The 20,429-nt window shown below is 34.1% G+C and overlaps 1 protein-coding gene across 1 annotated transcript in view; it reads right to left on the bottom strand.

Moving 5' to 3' along the window:
- The window catches only part of LOC128669662 (muscarinic acetylcholine receptor M2-like), a 77,543-nt gene that overhangs the window by 44,408 nt on the left and 12,706 nt on the right, over nt 1-20,429 (bottom strand). The window contains exons 2-5 of the mRNA XM_053744631.2: nt 17,881-18,164; nt 14,063-14,207; nt 9,644-9,803; nt 8,760-8,957 (exon numbers count right to left, since the gene is read on the bottom strand). Of these exons, the coding sequence (XP_053600606.1) occupies nt 8,760-8,957; nt 9,644-9,803; nt 14,063-14,207; nt 17,881-18,085 (708 nt within the window). The 5' untranslated portion in view covers nt 18,086-18,164. The remainder of the gene's footprint in view (nt 1-8,759; nt 8,958-9,643; nt 9,804-14,062; nt 14,208-17,880; nt 18,165-20,429) is intronic.

The raw sequence follows: 20,429 nt of genomic DNA, 5'->3' as shown, positions 1-20,429 counted from the left end.
CGCATACTTAAAAAAAAGTCTCTACTTTGTCTCTTGGAAGTCTTTGTCTCAGGAAGATTGGAAATATATCTAATATGTAAACAAGTTCGAGCAGGTTTTATTTAATAACACATTGTTATTACATTGTAAAAACGAAATTGTCTTATTTATAGCATAGTTAGTTCGTCATTTGCTTAACGAGAACACGAAATGAGCATGCGAGTTGCCTGATGGTAAGCAAACACTGTAGTCCTCGGATAATCCAATAAGACCTTCATCACTTCCTCACCGTTTCCCATTGTCGATTTGGTTAAGAGATATAAAAAGTGGGTCACCATATGGTTATCATCATTACATAGTAGCAAAGTTGGTAAAGCAAAGTCGGTTCTCGCTGTCTGTCTAAACTGGAATGAATGGATTTTGATGCGAGTTTTTTTAAATATAGTGATTTAAGACGTAGTGTTAGGTGTATATGTGATTATACCCCAGCGAAGCCAGGACGGGCTGCTACTCTAAAATGTAAGTAAATATAATAAAACAGTGAGGTGGCGTAATGCTAGTTGCTAGAACTGGGACAAACGATCATTAAGATAAATAAGCAGATTTTGATAAATTTCTTTATTTACACATCATATACAAACAATAATAAAGTATCTATGATTCCAATGATTATTATTTGTTATAAGCAAATAATTTGGTATAATAGGAAAGAACAAATATATTTCGCACTGAGAACATTCTCAATAGGTACCTACCTACTTAAGTATCTACACAAGGTCCACCCACAGCATGTTCTCATTACTCTAGGTACATGGATCTTTGTGCCGCGGTAAAAGAATGTCATTTCACCCCCGTGCGCAAACTATCAGTTACATATGATAGTTACGAGTATCAATAAGTATAGCTATAAATACTGAGTTCGGGATTTTCATTCAGATACATTCAAATCAAGGCTAAAAAAGGAATACGTTCGTTAAACGTAAAACATTTTTAAAGCGAATTAGGTACTTCCATTATTACTTTCATTTTAATAACTATCTATATGGCACAAATATCAGTAGAACGTAGGTTTTACTGTAATATAAAATATAATTTCTTGTTACAACTTCCACTTTTGTCTCTATAAATAACATGAACATATACATATATTTTGATGCCAAATTTAGATTGATAAAACATAACCTGAAAATATGCAAATCATGTACGCGTGTATCATTTAATGTTTTAACTATGGAATTAGTAGGTACGACGGAGTACCTACTAATTCCTTGGTTTTAACACACAATAAAACACTGTGTAATATTTCGAGAAACTGTGTTGAATTATCATATTTACATTACGTAATTCATTTTATAACATTTATTATCAAATCTCTTTGTCTCCGTCTTTTAATCAAAAAACTAACAATATTTATTTATTATGTATAGGATATGCTTACATATTTTGTACAGGATATGCTTACATATATATTTTAATAATAAGACTAGTTTTAATTTTCACCACAAAACGGTGAAATGAAAAATATTATGTATATACTGATCCACCGAAAACGATTCTATATTATTGGATTCTACATATATTATTAGGATTCTATAGGTATTATGGACGAATGAGACCAGTAATATATTAATATTACTGGTTTCGTTCGTCCAAAGAAAATTTTAGTTATAGGTACTTAGTTATTAATTTGTTTAGGTAGGTAAATGTTTATACAGAGGCAGGAAGAGATTATACAATAAAACGGTCCATTGAGGTGGAATATTAACCACATAGTGATGGAGACTTTGATCACGGTGCTGAGCTAATAAGATCATGCAACTTCTCTTTGGAGTAAGATTACCAAATACAGGTTGAGTTGTGAAAACGGTTGACCAGGTAAGTAGGGACATGCTGTTAAAGTAAAAAATAAGTAACAATATATGTACGTGGGTATTAGTGCTACGATTTTTAGTTACTTCTATGTGATAGTTTATGCAGCTATTATGCTATAATGTAATGCATGCAATACGAATAATTCATAACACACCTGATTTGTAGATTCATTTTAGCGAGCGCAAATTCATTATAATAAACATTTTCCAATTCGACAATGTCTGTTTTACCTATGCCCAAAATTGTAAATAGTTCTGTTTATTTTGTTTAATTGCGTTCATCTGTTCATAATTACACTGAACAAGGTAGAAGATAGTTATCATTGTCTATATAAACTTCATAGGTACCTACATATCTACATCGTCATTAAAATGATATAATTGCCATCTCGTAACTTTAAAAAAACTAATTTGCTATGTCAAACTCGTAGTAGAAACACAGGTTGTTCAGTAACTCCCAACATCGTGATTAATATAAGGAAATTTAATAATTATTTTTACTTACTTTTATAGGTTTATGTAGAAATTCTCTACGTACAATTTTGTAAAAATATGTAAATGAGCGAAATTAAAATGCTAACAAAGTGAGTTTATATCCTACCACACGCGCCTTTTTTATGCAATGAAGGTATTAACATCTAATACAGTCATTATACCATGAGGTACAATAATTTGAAAACCAGGTTACTTTTCTTTAACCAAGTAATTTCCGACTGCACACTTGCATTTGCCTGTATAATGTACATACACTCACCGCATTCCAGATCAGATCCAAATATACAGTTACATTGGTAACACCATTATAATTTAAGTAACATATTTTAACAATTCTTAAGTAATCTTTATTTAAAATGATTTAAGATATGAAACAATATTCACATTGCATCAAATGTCTAAAAATACTTAGTAATCTTTGGTCCATTTTAATCATACAAATCACGTTTAGATATTGTGGATACTGTGTACAATCCACTACTGTCGGTTACCTCGTCGGTGCTGTCCGTTAATCAGGAAATATCAATGTTCTCCACTTTGTAGAGGAAGCGTCGCCGACGCATGTCTCATGAGTCTCCGTTGGGTGCCATGGTGACCGTGCTGCAGTTAGCGCGGGTGGAGCGGGTCGAGCTCCTCCGCAGGGCTCCGCCCCCCACCGGGTTTAATAGTACTAAATTCTCACTTTTTCTCTTACCGTGATATTTACAAAAGATAAGTTCTTTCATTCCTTTCCTAAAGTTTTTCGATAGAAAGGCGTAGAGGAGCGGATTGATACCGGAATTGAAGTAGGTAATGAGAAAAGTCAACGGTGTAAGTAAAGTGCTGAAATCGCTAGTGCCTTGGTAGCCGGTGGACCAGTACTGCCACATCTTGCGGGCGTGGAAGGGCAGGTTGCAGACAGCGAAGGTGAGCACGACCACAATGAGCATGCGCACCACACCTCGGCGCGCGCGCAGTACGTTTCGCGACAGGTGGCTCAGGTGGTGGCAATCCCGGGACTCGTGGTTCCGACATTTCTTTGGGTTGCTTGTCTTCATATTTGTAGCCGCTATTTTCTGTGACGAACAAAATTACATATTCAGTAACTAATTTTTATCTCTGTGAGTGAAAAGTTGAAAAATATAGGTATAAGATAACTGGAAATCCTATTCCAAATTGATCAACTTATACTTTCAAGACAAGTCATACCAATGTACGTGCGTTTAACAAACCTTTAGGTATAATAATAACGAAAGGCAAGAACCGTTGTCCTTGTCACCGAAAAATAATAAAATAATGAAACAAAAATTCGAAATCTCTTGTTTTATTAAGTCGTTTCAATGGAACCCTCAGTGCGCGAGTTTCAGTTCAGCTCAGTTCGAGAGTCACGCTTGGCCGGCTTTTCTCTTTACATTAAATTTCAGTTTTCCACCGTTGGATAGCGACGTAATCTAATATGTAAATAATAAATATCACAAGATGGTGTGAACGAAAACCGAATTAAAATTTAATCAAGCACTCAGGTATAGTACTAGTAACTTTTAATGAAGATTTTATTGATTTTTTGGAAAAAAGCAACTTTGTATATCTTTGTCCTGCGTCATTGTTGACGTCCGTTTACGGATCAAAGCAGACATTGTATGAAGATTCGACGTTCATTAACGCACGTCAATGTCAACCTATAGAAAAGAACGGAGGACGACGGAGCTGCAACGTGTTCATCTTAAGCAGCACGACTGAGCAATGGGGCATGTTTCTTATATTAAAAAACGAATTGTTTGTATGATTGTGAACGGAGGGTATATCTTCGAAGCTACTCAACCGACTTCTGAGTGACTTTTGATCCTTATATTCCCACGGTAGCAATGTCCCGTGACGCAGCTAGTACTCAAGGTTATAAATGTGAAAGTCTGTTTGCGCAGTTAAACCGTTAACCGATTTTGATGAATATTTATTATATATGGCGTATGCCATGTGTGAACAGTTAAAGACCCGAAATTATTTCAAATATTAGCCTACTTTTTTTGAATTTCCTCCAGAATAAGGTTAATAAGGTTACATTTCAACGTATTGGTAGACAATTCAGGTCACTTCTCGATGTCTGTAGGACTAATGCCTATTCTAATTCTATTGTTTGGCTCTAAGGCCAGTGAGTTAATTTCAATGAAATTCAATTTCTAGACAATCAAGTTCAAAGACTGGATTGTATATAATATGTTGTTTTCAATTGGCAAGAATCTTAAATTAAATGTCAATAGGTACATACAGTAAGAAGTTTCGAGTATTTATCTTTAATCTTCATCACTAACTGCTTTCACATCTCAGCATTTTTCCAGTACGTTTCTTCTCCATTAAGCGTGAGTTAAATCTTATAGACTTAAAGAAAATGTCACTTTTCTTTTAAATTCTTGTCGATTTATTTTTTAAACTTTACTGTTTAAAATAAACTTACATAAAAACAAATGGCGACTTGAACACTAAATGCTCTAATGCCGGCTACCTACAGTAGTATAGTGCATAGTTTGTATAGAGCTTTTATTTACTCTAAGAAAAAACCAGCGACGTATGTCGTAAACATAAAAGTTTTGCGAAATGTTTGTCCATATTGTAGCCAGCATAACCATTAAGAATAAATAACAGGGGCATGGACAAACAGAATGGTATAAAAAAATTATCAAACCTTAGCTTCAGTTGTGCCTACGAAGGTCCTCTGGGGCTCAAAGGTGTCGGGCTCGGCGGGGCGCGGGCACGGCGTGCCGCAGCACTGAGCGCGGCCCATCTGGTGTAGGCCCTTGGAGCTCTGCCATAACCCTATGGCGATTCTAGTGTACAACACCTGCAACAAGGAAGCAGATTTAGGCTATAACAGTTGGTCCAGCTAAAGTTGCCAAAGATCAATTAATGGAGCTACAACATCGTAGAAGGTAGATCTAAATCATATAGAGATAGACGTCAAACAGCTGCATTGATGTGTTACGGTTGAGAGAGGCAGTGTAATTACAGGGTGCTATGGAAAATGTTCCTAAGCCACAACGAAATATAGAATTCTTGTTGAGGTTCTTTGAGCATATTTTGGTTCGTAATTTTAAACTCTGAATTTTAGAGACACATTAAATTCATATCAAAAATTCCAATGTTAAAAAATTATATACCCGTAATAATAAGTAAGTAATCTATGAGTTTTCTATGTCCACATGTTGTAGAACCGACTTTCGCTGCCGCTGTAAGTATAAAGTTCCAACAGTGAATATATAAGTTCTTGAAACTTTAAGCTTGCAAATATTCTACACACGGTTCGGATACCAGCACTTCTCTACCTACATATTAATATCATGTATCCCGAGAAATCATGAAAGGAAAATAATGTTTAATATTTTGACGTGAAAGCGTGAGTTGCACGAGTCAACTTTGACGCTGACTTTAACGCGCTAACTTTTGCTGACGATTAGATAAAATGGCATACAGTGCGTTTTACTGTGCATATTAACTTTAATTTTGACTGGCGGATACTTTATATGATATATTTTTGGTTTTGCTATGCGTTCGAGTAGTAAACCGTTGAGACGTTCTTTTATTATAAAATAAAATATTGATCTGGAAACTGGAAAATTTGAAATCTATAAGATAAACGTAAGTAAGTAGGTGGAAATTAACTTGCAAGATTTAATTACAGGTAAGTAAGTATTATATAAACTGTGGACCCGTGAAACGAAATAAAAGCTTCTAAGAAATAGGTTTTTTTCGTCTCATGGTTGACAGGTAGAGAATGCCATATTTTGCTAAGTCCAACAATTGCACATTTTCTTTTGTATTTTGTGCTATAAAGTTTTGAATAAATAAATTTATTTATGTTGAAATTCATCAGAATTATTTAAAATCAATTAAAACCTGCATATTAAAATTCATAGCCAATAAAGTAGATCACATAAACCGTACGTGAACGGTGGTCTTACCATATAGTCTATATTAATACAGTGAATAGGTTCTAATATAAACGACAACTGTACGTAAGTAATACAACAGGGACGTGAATCAGATGTTATAGATTTTTAATACTAATCTTTTTAGGTTATAGATTTTTGGAGAGTTAATAATAAATTACTTGTGTACCTACCTACTTAATTACATTACCAAACCTGCGACCAAATTATATCGTGGAGAAAGCTTTTGTCAAGAAATTAATTTTCTAATCACCGTCGACATCCGTTTTCCTCGTTTGGACCCTGGACATTTATTGAATTTACTTGTTTTTACGTGACATTTCATCTCCATCGTAAAAGAGGAGCGTAGGTAGGTTAAGTAGGTATTTCGTCTTTGTTTTGTATTTATTTTACAATGTGTCTAAATATTTAAGGAGAATTTACGGTCTGGTGCTCTGGCTATTCTACCAGAGGCCAGGATTTCTTTATTATGAATGCCAAAAATTGAATAAAATTTTCAACTTGTTGTTGGAAATTCTTTTTCATCTCAGCATGTTCCCGTTGCGTTCGCGGCTATGACGGCATATTTTTTATTGGGAATTATTGGAATGTAAGAGAAACAAAGAAAGAAATAAACAATCACAAACCAAAGTAACAAACTTAGGTAGGCTTAGGTGTGAACTCGAGGAAGGTCACAAATTTTTGTATTAACTCTGACTCGAAAACAAGACAATATACTATTTGATAGAACTTAATGAAACAGGAGAAATTATGTCAACCTGTTTATTTACATCTCATAATTAAAGGTAATTAGCACTTTGAAATTTCTCGACGACCCTAGTTGCAGTGTTGTTTTCCTGCAGCAAACTGAACAATTAGATATCTTTACTGGTTTTTATTAGGTACCTGCTAAAACACAGTGTAAAAGATTAGATACTATACACAAAAACTATTATACTAAGTTTAAGACTTTTGTTGTAAGAGCATTTGTTGCAAACCTACATACTGACTTTGTGATTATTTTTAATTTTATCACTCAAGGTGTTCTATTGTATTAACCTACCTAAGATATGGTATGTTACATATATGCATATGATGTATGTACAATCAACCTACCTAAGGTCGTTGCAAAGTCGGCGTTAAAACCCCCGCAAAGGTCCACTGAGAGTTGATGTCGTAGCTCACGGGAAAATGGGTAGTTCAAATTCTGCTCTATATATAGTCCACAATTTATTACCGCCGCCGCACCCATATATGTCATTTATTCATTTTAATGCCTTTAGAAAGTTCATATTTGATCTCTATTAATTATACTTTATCCTAATTAACTCAAAACAACAAAAACATTCTGCATTTAGTAAAAAGCAGAATTTTTGAGATACATTTATTTAATGCACTTAACTCTGTAATCAGCTTTTAAAATAATTATTTTTTTTTATTTTTTGCTGCCGGGGGCACGACATTATGCCGCTATGTAATAAAAATAAACTCACAGTAGAATTAGTTTATAATTTACTAGGGACTTGGTCCGGCTCCACACGAGGTCTATGAGTTGAACTTAAAGGTTTTAATAGGAATATAGTTAATATGAAAATTCGTCTTAAATGTAATTACCTATACCTAAACTTCTACAACAATATGTTTAGAAACAAGCATGTTCAATGGTTAGCAGGTTTATGTTGTTTTAATGGGAGTAAGAAATTTTTCGTCGACGCCTGTTTGGACCGCGTGAGTACCGAGTTCGAGACTGGCCTTCATCAAACGTAATCGCAATTCCACGGACCCGCGAACGCTTGTGGCGAAATTTCGAATGGGAATTTTTGACTTTATCTTTAACTTTTTGCCAAATGTCAACGGGAAGTACCTACCCAGTAGGTTTTGAGTTCCCTGTGCCAACATAAATGGTCATGGTTTTGATCGCGTTGACTTGTAAGTTTCATTTTGTCTCTCAAGACTCATGTGTTACGAGTATGATTTGAACCTGCAACCTTTCGATCACAGGCGAACTGTCCAACCTTCGCTTCAAAAGAAGTAATGATAAATGTGTATTGATTCCGTTTAACTTCATAAAATACAATTTAGGAATAATACCGTTCGTCATCCAATTTAGGCAGAGTTTGAAGCTCCATTCCATTTATAACGACGTGGCCAAGTTCGTTAGTTAGAAATTTTGGGAATAATCCGATTGAATGGGCTGGAAAAAATGTACTATTTATAGAACCAATATTCCTGTGCAATCAATCTAAAATTTACGTTAACTACCGAGACGCGTCCTGAGCCTAGATATATTTGTCAGAACATAGTTATACAAAACGGATTTAGTTGAGTTTTGATAATTAATAATTACTTATCAAAACTCAACTTCATCTAACAAAAGATGAAATAGAACCAGAGTTTATTCCAATCATAGATTCTAACGATAACTCATACAAGTCACAAATCATACGAAAACTCACACACTTATTAACATTCAGACGTGCGCCCTGGAAGACAAATTGGCAAATATATTACTCACCGTCATAACACACAAAGGAGTGACGTAGAGCAGCCCAAAGTTTATCATGTCGAAGAGCTCCGAGTTGTATTTCCTGCGGCTGATGATGCAGATGGTCTCCGTCTTGCCGTCCCTGAGGTTGTTCGGGATTGTCTCCACCCAGATGAACTTTGGAGCACTGTACAACGCGCTGGTTATCCAAACTCCCAAAATCACCATCTTGTAAACAAATATTTAACTTTAGCACGTCTTACACAATAAATTAATAAAATTCTTACCAACGACGTAAGAACGAAAGTTTGTTTTTTTGGTTTACGAGTTTATAAAAAACTAGCTTTTGATCGCGGCTTCGCACGCGTGAATTTCATTTATTAAAAGGAATAGAAGTAAAATTGTAGTTATTCTTTTATGGCATATTCTAAGACTGGAAAAATTTATTTATTACTATGATTCAAATTCCTATTTCTTGTCATCGTTAGTTCATTCCTCGTTTCCCGCTACGATATATATATATACAATTTAATTGTAAAAATTTTTTCTTCTTTTATATATATATACATCACAAAATCTCGAAAACTACAAAGGATATTTCGAAATTCCATCCCTAAGGGTGGGAAATAGGGGTTATAGATATAGATTCACTAGTTTTGGCCTGGAAGGATCTAGGATGGTTACTTGGTCTTCAGGTCATTTATTTTACTACTTATCAGTAGACATGGTCATATTTTTGTTGCGAGGCTAAAAATAATTAATTGTAGGGCTTTTACCCTTCAACTGGTAGAAATTAGCATTTGCAAGTGAAATGCTGTGCAGATGACCATCACAGTGAAGCTGGAGGCGGTGCAGCTCAGAAAGAGTGCACGATTTTTTTACCTCAACTAGTACGTTTTGCACAGGACTCTTACCCTCAATCTGGTAGAAGTAAGTATTTGCTTGCAAGTGATGGGGTGGATGATGGCGAAGTACCGCTCGGTGCAGATGACTACCAGAATGAAGATGGAGGCGGTGTAGCTCAGCGAGTGCACGAACTGGTACATCTTGCACAGGAAGTCGCCGAACACCCAGCTGTGGCAAAATAAACAATAGTATGATTTAGTCGCAAATTTTTGAATGACGTTTCAATTGTAAGTTCTATTTTGTTATTTTGGTAGATAGCTTGTTGGATTTATGGATTGCATATATGTATATAGATGGAAGTTTGATATGTAAATCAATAAATTTTGCTGTATAAAACCATGGAAATGTCATAAATACCACAATTTCTTCGACATAAATTTAAAACTATCAAGAAACATTTATCGGCAAAAAATTTAAAATCAAAGATGTTTAAATGAACCTTGTAATAAAACCCCCGAAACAAAACCTAAGTATTTCTGTATCTACTATTGTTTTACTTGCTAAATCTGGAAATAGTTTGTAAAATATTTTTGTCAAAATATAATTAAATATATTAATTGAAGTCACATTCAAAATTACAGAGATCACAGTAGATATTTATAGTCATAAATAGGTCATGCATCTTAGGTCGTACTCGGCCGCGTAGACTTTATATTTATAGCATACTAATGTAAGGTAGAGTACCTACCTCATCCATAAGTATATTCCTTTATAAGCAGTATTCAATATACGGTGAATATCTAATCCATCCACAGATTCGAATATATTTCGAATTTAAAAATAGTATTTCTTTATTGGAAATTCATATTTTCCCAAGGTGTGTACTTAACTACTGGAAGATTTATTTGACCTCCTGATAATCACGTTTGATCTAAAAAACTAATAAAAAGATACCAAGTAATTCGAGCACCTGAAAGTATCTGACTATAGTCTAGATAGATTTATTTTGATTATTTATTTAGAAAACATTACCTTTCGTTTGACTTCTTTTTTAGCGAACATTTTCGTGAAACAAGACTACACTGTTTGCAATAAACTACAAAAGCAACAGTTGAATTCGTAACAATAAACGCCGTGCCATAAAGTTAAGGCTTAGAGAAACAATCAAACACTAGATGGACAGAGCATCAGTTTAACAAACATCACACTTAGGAATTTATTGTACCAACAGAGACAGATCCCTCAGATAAAAATGGAGTAAATATTAAGTTAGGTTTTGTAATTTCACCTAAAATGGAGGCATTTTAAATAAATAATAAAAGTAAAATACATTAAATATATAGGAATATATAGTCAATAGTCATATAACAATAAAAAATAAATCAACTTAATGCAACGACTTAATATAATAAGAATTATTTGATTATTTAATATTTGATAAAATTGTAACAATGTTTTCAAGTCCTCTTAATGGCAGATCATAATAAGTAGTTCCACCATGCAAGTTTTGATGGTACTAGTGAAAACAACCCTCATATAAATTTAATTTCATGGACGCACCGGTTTGTATAAATGTCCGTATAATCTTTTTTATTTATTTATTTAAATTAAAGGCTATTATATAGTTCAGTAGATCAACAGAGGGCTCAATAAAGGTTTTTTACTATCTTTAATTAATTTAGGTATTACTGACACTAATTCATTTTAAACTTTACAAATATACTAAAATTCTTTATTAATTTACTTAATCCTGTCGTTTCATAAATATGATGTACCTTTATTTATATGTAGTATTTAGTTCTTAATCTAGTTATTTGAATTTAATTTAGACTATACCGATAAGATGTGATCCTTATCGATTGATATCTAATTGAATTAAAAATGACTTAAGAACCATTTATAAATTCAAGGAAGACATGTCTTAGGAGTTTAAGCCTTCAAGAGAGTTACAAAACCCACTTATCTCTTAGGCCTTATTGACGGCTTAGAAGATAAAGAAAGTTTATTAGCTTGAGGGAACGCCTAATTTATCGTCTGTGGAAAAGTAACAAATGTTATTATTTTAGGTACTTTCGCGGGCGCTCAATGAGATACAAAAGAAGTTTTTTATGTTAACTGGGTTTTGCCCGCGGCTTCGTCCGTGCAAGTGTCAATATCTCGGGTTTTAAGAAACTTATCGCAATGAGACGTGTGATGCGCGAACAAACATATGTACAGGTAAAAACATTTGAAAAATGTTTTGACTTCTATTAGTTGGCGTTAATAGAAGCGAAAACATTTTTTTAAGATCCCAACGATTGTATTTTTTTTTAAATATCTCCTATGTACAGACATAGCTTACTTCAAGTTTTATTATATGTTAGTTGTTGACTAAACGTCTATAGCAGTAAAATATATTACATAGCTATATTTATAATCCACCACCTGTAATTATATTTTTGTTTACGCAGGGGAGTCCCACACTCAGTGCGTAAATGCATTCCACGGACTGAGTGTGGGACTCCCAGGCCGAGTGCCCGGACTGCCCATTAAACCCCCCTGCGGCGTATCCGCACTTGCCGTTACTGGGCGCGCCATAGGATAGATAGGATAGTGAACATTCTACCACGACGCCACCCGACTCGTCATTGCCTTGCGGCACCAACCAAGGTGGGCCACATGCGACTTCTTCTGCATCTTATTTCGGCCGCAGAGGATAGGGAGAACGGCGCACCGCAATACCGGCACTCCTCTTCACCTGCCTGCGGCCCCACCGACATCATGTTTGGCGCCATGGCCGCGCCTTGTTCTGCAATTCCTCACCGACATTCCTCCTTCCCAGCGACCCCTACCACGGCTGTGAGGGTAGAGGACTTAGCCCAATTCTCTCACAGTCACTGAGCCAACCGACTTCCCGACCGGCCCGAGGTCCACAAACTCAGGCCCTGGGTTCCACTTAGCTTCACCGCGGTGACAATGCATGAGAACGTTCACCAATAATATTGGCTACACAAGCTTCACAGCACAGCGGAACACAAAATTGTTGAAGTTGTCGCCATGACTAAAATTGGCCGGACATTACCATCATATTTATAAATTATGTTTGTATGGAAATCTTCTTTGAAGGAAACTTTAATAACAGAATATCCTACAGTTCTTATCTTAGATTGTACAGTTCTAATTATATCAAAAAGTTCTAAAAAAGTCCTAAGTACATTAAAAAAGCTGTCTATAGAATACACTATTAACTGATACTCAAACACATAATAAAGACTCCTAAATTCTGTGCACAAACACAAGCCTAAGCGTTTTTTATCGTCGACAAACAGTGTAATAGTTAGGCATTGTTCGTGTTCAAAGTCTATTACTAGAATGGCACTTGACAGCGGCCAGTAGTTTGCAGTAGGCATGTTTGCTTTTCAAGATCACATCGAGAATTGTCCCTACGAGTAGGTTTCGTTTCTGGTATTCTTTTGACGTCTTCCTTTTTGTTGCAATATTTGAGATATTATAGATATTATAGATATGTGATTCACAAAGAAATTCGGCAATCGAAACAACTGGAATATAATATTATTTTTACACATAAATACGTGTAAAAATAATATTATAAAGTTTACTTTATAATATTTATAAAAAGCTATTTGTTCATTTCCCGCTCGAAGGACCACTTATGTTTAATGAAAAACTTTAAATTTTGTAGTTATGTTTAACTACAAAATTTAAAGTTTAAAGCACTTTATTAATTAAATCCCTTATAAAGAAAATGAATCTTGTTCCGGGGTCCGCACTGAAGAGAGAGAGAAAATTTTTAATGTTGCCATATACAAAAATATGTTGCCATATGCAAATGTGATTTAAAATAACGTTTCTTGTCGATGGTGAATTTTATTTATTCTTCTCTTAGGTAATATATTTCACAAACGAACACTAAATCAAGAAATGATCTATAGCTACTCTTTATTTAAAATTATGACTAGCGGTAAATAGGTAGGTAATTAAAATCAAATAACAAATAAGAGCATTTGTAAAAAAATCTTGCTTCCAAAATGTATATTGTATTTCATCTCATATTTAATAGTGCTGAAAAGGCTGGTGGACTGGGAACCTCCTGATCTGAACAGCTTGCATTGGAGATTGGTGTCTGAACTAAGCAGTAAATATAGCTTGTATTTACTGCTTAGTTCAGACACCAATCTCTCATTGTGAGATTCAGATCACTCAGATTGTGGTTATGATTCCTGTGACTAAATACAAATAGGTATTTGAATACATCTACTAAGGTAGATGTTCTATTTGTTTACATATGTCCAAAATTACAACCGTGTTTTTAATTTGATATTTACATATGTCCAAAATTACAACCGTGTTTTTAATTTGATATTTTTTTAAATACAATATTATTATTTTCAATGTTAGTTCAATAGTGAATGTTTGTAAGCCTACCATGAATTGTAAATGCCAGGCGAAAAATACAGTTATTTTCCGCGCCTTGTGTTTACACTCACCTCGGTATAAGATATATCGTCAAATTCTGGAAGACGCAGAACACTCCCACACATAAATCAGCCACAGCGAGGTTCGCCAGAAAGAAGTTGGTTATTGACCGGAGCCGACGAGACAGAGTTACTACTAGTATCACGAGTAGATTTCCTGTAACAACCAAATTTACACTGGCAAATACTTCATATTTTAATACTAAAGATTGAGTTTTATTTTGTCTATATGCCCATTGCATGATACTGAACAAGTTTTCGTTTAGGAGAACCCCGAACTCTGTTAATCCATACAAAATCAAACTTGAAGAAAATCTGTGAATCAGCTGTTTTTTTCTCGATTTCTAGATTGCGCCCATGCGAAATGTACCTAGTTCAGTAGGCAAAATAATGTATGACCGTTGTACACCTTTACGTACACATATGATGACCGTATTGTTATTTATTTAGTTAAAACGCAAATAATTCTCTTCATGAAAGTAATATTAGAGTGCTAAGCCTTTATTGCTGTTAAGACATGCAGGTATTGAATTCATTAACCTGTACAAGCTCCGCCTGATTCGGGTGGAACCCTGCCTACACGATTGCTAATAAATAAAGTTTGTTTCGCGGAGTTTAATGTTTAAAAAACAATAAACATCTCCCCTCCACTCCTGTCCGACTTTCGGCTGTGTTTTTTTAAATTAATCCTACTTTATTTTTATGAAATGGGTTTGTTCGAGTAGGTTCTTAGAAAGAAAAATAGTACATCATTTTCAGTTGGTTCTAGTGTTAATATTAAAACCTATGTTTACACTTTATTTTTCCTAAATAGACGTTTTGTTATACATATATACCTCTTTGATAGTTAGACGTTTTGCTACATAGGCGATCAGCTAGCTAGGCAGATTGCTCATTAGAGGTTTTACTTTGTTGGTCGTTTTGTTACTTAGACTTTCTGATCGGGATTCTTATAATGTATATCAGAAACAAGGTATTTTATGGTAGATAACATAATGTGGTACGCTGCCCCATACCGACGTACCTATACTTGTATTTATAATTAAGGCTAGTGGCCCGGCTTCGCTCGTGTAAAACAACGATAAATTATATACATAAACCTTTGCCAGGAATCACACTATTAAAAATACCCGCATCAAATTCCGTCGCGTAGTTTTAAAGATCCAGGGATACAGATAGGGACAGAAAGACGGCGGGAAGCGACTTTATTTTATATTATGTAATGATTTATTGTTCGTACATTACATTATATAACTTAGTATTCCAATTGATGTGGTATAATATAAGAGGATTACGTGTATGACAACTGTAAGTGGATACGTTTGTATCGGCGGAGGAACATGCTGATACAAACTTATTAAGCATTGTTCTATAGCCAGCTGAGAACATATCATTGTGTGTGGCACATTCACGATATATTAGTTTCGTATGAATTACTATTGATTTTGCTAAGCTTTTACTTAGAAATTAAACTCGATTTGAAAATTTAAAACTAAAACTAATAAACTGAATTAGGATTGATTCAATTTCTCATACTAAAACTTAAGTTGGAACAAAGTAAAACATTTAACAAAAACTGAACCTTTTGAACTACATAGCTACTTGCATTCCGCAACGACCACTGGTAAGAAAAAGTACTGAAAATAAAACTAGTTTTACAGTATTAACTCCTATTATTTTAGATGGGTCCGTCAATATTTGATTATAGGCGTATTTTTTTACAATTTAACAAATGTCATTATGTACAGACTATATTATACTTTGCTATGTTATGCTATGCTAAGCTACGCCACGCCACGCCAAGCCAAGCCACGCCACACCGCGCCACGCCGCGCCACGCCACGCCACGCCACGCCACGCCACGCCACGCCACGCCACGCCACGCCACGCCACGCCACGCCATGCCATGCTATGCTATGCTATGCTATTTGTATATAAATTAAATATACTATATAAATTGCGTCAGGTGACTGCAAGGTATCTGTATATTATATTGTACCTATTGTATTTGACTTTTCATAAAGTGTCGCAAAATTATTGACAATTAACTTTAATTACTGACCGGGAGCGGCTAACTAATTAAATTAGTTTCGAACATAACTACATATGGGATAATAAAAGCTGAATTTTTATTGTTTGAGATGTGGTAAAAATGTGTGTTTATTTGTAATTTATACTGATTTTAGTAATCATCATTGATATCATAAACTTTATAGTTTATGGTAATAACAAATAAAACTGAAAAAAGGGTCAATTTTGCTCTTACATTTGTACATTTAAATTTCCAGAGATACGTTAAAACTAACTAACTCTTCTGCTTTGTAAAATTGAAAATAATGTGTAGACCTTTTATGGAAACGAGGTTTTTACTTATTTTGTACCGACACCGTACGTATAAACTCATAGCCAAAAATATGTAATATTTTAATATATCAAGTGATCCCTAAAAAGGGATCGTTACACTCATAGCATTCACACGTAGTAAGAAAGTCTTATTGTTTTTTTAAGCCTCGCTTATTTTTGGTTCCAAAAGAGTGTAAAGCCTCATATGCCTTCTGTTCTGCTTTAACAAATGAAAGGCCTCTAATCTCCCCGCCTCCGCCCAGACCCCTCTTCTCAGGGGGGTGCTCACTCAACAGTACAGTGAGAAATTGTGACATCAAAACACTCTTCACTTACACTAAATTCAGCTTTGCAATTACAAATTCGGCATATTAGTCAACGTGCTTATAATCATAAATAGTGAACAATTAATTGGCATCCAGGACGATGCTCTCTTAGTCGCTATGTTTTAGATAATTTGTGTCTCACGGCTTCACTATTTTTTAAAAGTATATTTACCTCAAAAGTTTTCGTAGGTAAATATCTCTATATTATATGATCTCTATCAGTGTTCATAAATCCTTTAACTTTATTTATTATATTAGTACATATAATTACATTAATAATACCAGTCGAGGTTTTGCATTACGTGACAGTAACCCAAAGACTATTTAGAATTATTCAAGATTCACTCTTGCTTCTATAATTCTTACTCACAATTTTATCTTCAGACTACTGTGGGGGTCCACATTATAAATATGTTAAATGAGGTGAATAAGAAGTCTCCTATGCTCCTATATCTGTAAGGGTCGTAGCAAAGGGCTTGGTCCAGTGTCTGTCTGTACCCACAGGAAACTAACACATATGTTGAAATACATAAAATTGTTATTAAAATAAAAATTTTATGTAAATTTGCAGGTTTAGTATAGGCCTTTTTAATGAATATACAAATGAATATAATAACATATGATATGATATTACGTGTATCATTCGCTACATTAATTAGAACACTACATTAGACGGTCTCAGTAACAATATGATTCAGATTTCTTTGAGCATCAGTAAGCACCACACGCGATGTGGGATAAGGATAAATAGATGATGAATTCCTAATACCATTCATAATACAAATTAAGTTGATTATAAAAACATGAATAACTATGTCTATGGCACTTGTCATGTTACGAGAATAAATTCAATGACTTTTTACACTAGGAAACACAATTGTGTACCCGGAAATATTTACACTCTTTTTTTGTGGCAGTCTTATACGTCTTCTTACGTGATCTCAGAGTGATAACATAAATATGATATGACCCTGCTTTGGTGGGTGCTACAACTTTCGTAGCACGTTCTACGAGGCGAGTTACGAAAAACAAAATAACTCTTGTATGCGTTTGTTAGCATTTTTTATCAGATTTATTTATCCAAGTTGTTTTACTTGCATTACATTTTTATCAGCACGTATGTAATTTAAAAAATACATGATTCTCAGTGTACAAACTTACCAAAAAAACAACAGCAGAATACAATCGTGTACAGAGTGATGAAAATCGCTCTGACGTCAGTTCTATCGAAAATGAACTCCTCATCTTTGTGGCTTATACTACTATTTGTTAAGTTAACAGCATGGTCGAGAGATATCTGTTCTGTGCTGTTCTGTGACGTCAAAATATTCACTGGCTTGGGATTGGATGCTACGAGTAACATCATTGCGGCCGCAATTTGTTCTAGTGGGAGTCTCACCCACACTGCCTCAGACACAATGTTTACGATGTCGGTTTCACATTTTCTGAAACAAACAAAAGTAATTTTAAAACATTGCAAACTTCATTTCTCTTCTTCTTCTCTTAGCTTGCTCAGTAGTTAAGTGTCCAGAAAATGGTTAACACAACAAGAAGTAAAAGTTAAAATTTTCATGCCCAAAATTGGCAGATATCAAAATATTTTCGTCGCACACTTACGATGTCGGAGAATCGAGAACTTTCGATGCACGCCAGAAAGTAATCTGGCGAGCTTCTGGGAGCTTTTTCTTCGGACCGTCAAAATATAGTTTAGGAACATATTCACCGAGCATGGCAGCTGGATGTAGATCTTTCGAATTTATAGCGTGGCTTAACTTTGATGTACGGAGGAGTTCAAGAGGATAGGCATTAATATAGGGAATATAGGGAAATTTTACGTGACATATTTTCATGTGAATAGCTGAAGGACACGCTGCCGCGCTGCTCTGCTCGTGTAATATTGTGAGGTGCTAACAATGCATAATAATTTAGCATTTAATTAAAAGTACCTCAAATATGTGATGTCGAATATTTAAAATATCCTAAAAAGTTTTTTAGTCGATTGACCCTATAAAAATAACCTGTCAGGCATTGGAATAGAAGCCAAGGTTCTTTTTTGTGGGGCCAATCGAAGCAAAAGGTTTTTAGAATATTTCAAATAGAGGCACGACTTTTGAAACACAAATTTGACCAGTCAATAAGCAATTTCTTATTGCCAAAATTGTGTTTTAAAAGTAGTGCCTTCAATTAAACACTACTGTGTCAAAACAACTAATGAATTCTTCCACTGAGACTTAAATTGAGGAGAAAAAAACCACACGGTTACAATTTTATTATAATGCAGAAAACAAGGAAAGCGCGAATTCTATTCATATATAAATTTCTATTAGAGACATAAATCCCAGCTAATTTGACTAGGTACGAGTGATACGAGTTACAGAGTTCCATGAAAATATAACGTTGATGCGTAAATGATGAAATTTGCCTAATATATTGTCAAGTATGTAGATAATAGTACTGTCAAGGGTGTGTGATAGCAACATGATGTATAGCTTAATTAATTGCTTGTAACATTATATCGTAATAACCTTTTTCCATTTCACTATCAAGTTAGATACCTAATTGCTGTATTATTAATATACAGGTTTACTGGTATCTAACGCATAACCTTCCAAAGGCGCATAAGGTACATATAGACTCTGTATATAGACTACATATAGACCCTGTATATTCTCAAACTCAAATACGAAGAAATTTTGGTTTCAGAATCTGTAATATGATTTCTGGAAGGATATAATAAAATAACAAAATGCCAAAAGATTTCTTGTTCAATTGTTTCAAGTTGTTCCATATTTTGAAATGTTCTGAAAAGAATAACTATAAAGACTATTCTAATCTGGAGAGATAATATTTTAATTTGTTTCATGACGAATTAAAATTTTCTAAGAATATTATGCCCATGAAAGCCACTGCCCAATATTACTTACAAACTGAGCAGGTAAGCATTATTAATAAAAGTTTGTACTTTCAGAGGCGTTCATAAAAATATAAGTTAAAATAAAATGTAGGCTGGCTTTTCAATTAATAAGTCTAGGATTTTATAAATATACAGGTACTTATAATATTTTATAAATATACTCATCGTGTATTTTATAGCCATAAATAAAGTACGCATTTATGTGGCCTTTCAATAACTTTTTTGGGAGCTTGTAAATATTTCGGTTGAGAAATTAGGGCATGAAGTACAAAAGATAAGTATAAATCTACTTTGGCGGTAAAATATGATTTTTTTTTCTCGGTAATATTAGTTTCAGACTTTATTCAGCAATTTTTGTACGACCCATAGTTGACTATTAGGTAAAGTGCAGTAAAATTTAAAAAGTTGTGTTATGTGATGTGGCAAAATATGTTTTGATATTTCAAAAATAGTTCTTAGTACTTTGAAAAATATTGTTTGAGTTTTAGGTTGGATTTCAACAACTTGGATCTACTTAGTTTAGTGGTAATATTGTAACCGATTATCTTCACTCTTTAATTTAATTTTGATAGTCTGTACGTTTTAAATACTTTGTGTAGTTTTTCTATGTAAATACATCGAAAAAAGTGGCGAAAAAAGTAAGAAGGCAATTGAGAAAGCTACCGGAAAAACTCTCGGATCAATAACAGAATTCAACAAAAGGAATATTTATTATTTAAACGAATATAGAACATGGATCTTACAACATAGTTAAGTAAGTTGTCATGAGAGGTATGCAGTAATTATTACGATAATT

This window comes from Plodia interpunctella, chromosome 1 (assembly GCF_027563975.2).
Source record: "Plodia interpunctella isolate USDA-ARS_2022_Savannah chromosome 1, ilPloInte3.2, whole genome shotgun sequence".
Taxonomy (NCBI): Eukaryota; Metazoa; Arthropoda; class Insecta; order Lepidoptera; family Pyralidae; genus Plodia; species Plodia interpunctella.
This window is presented reverse-complemented; position numbering and strand designations above follow the sequence as displayed.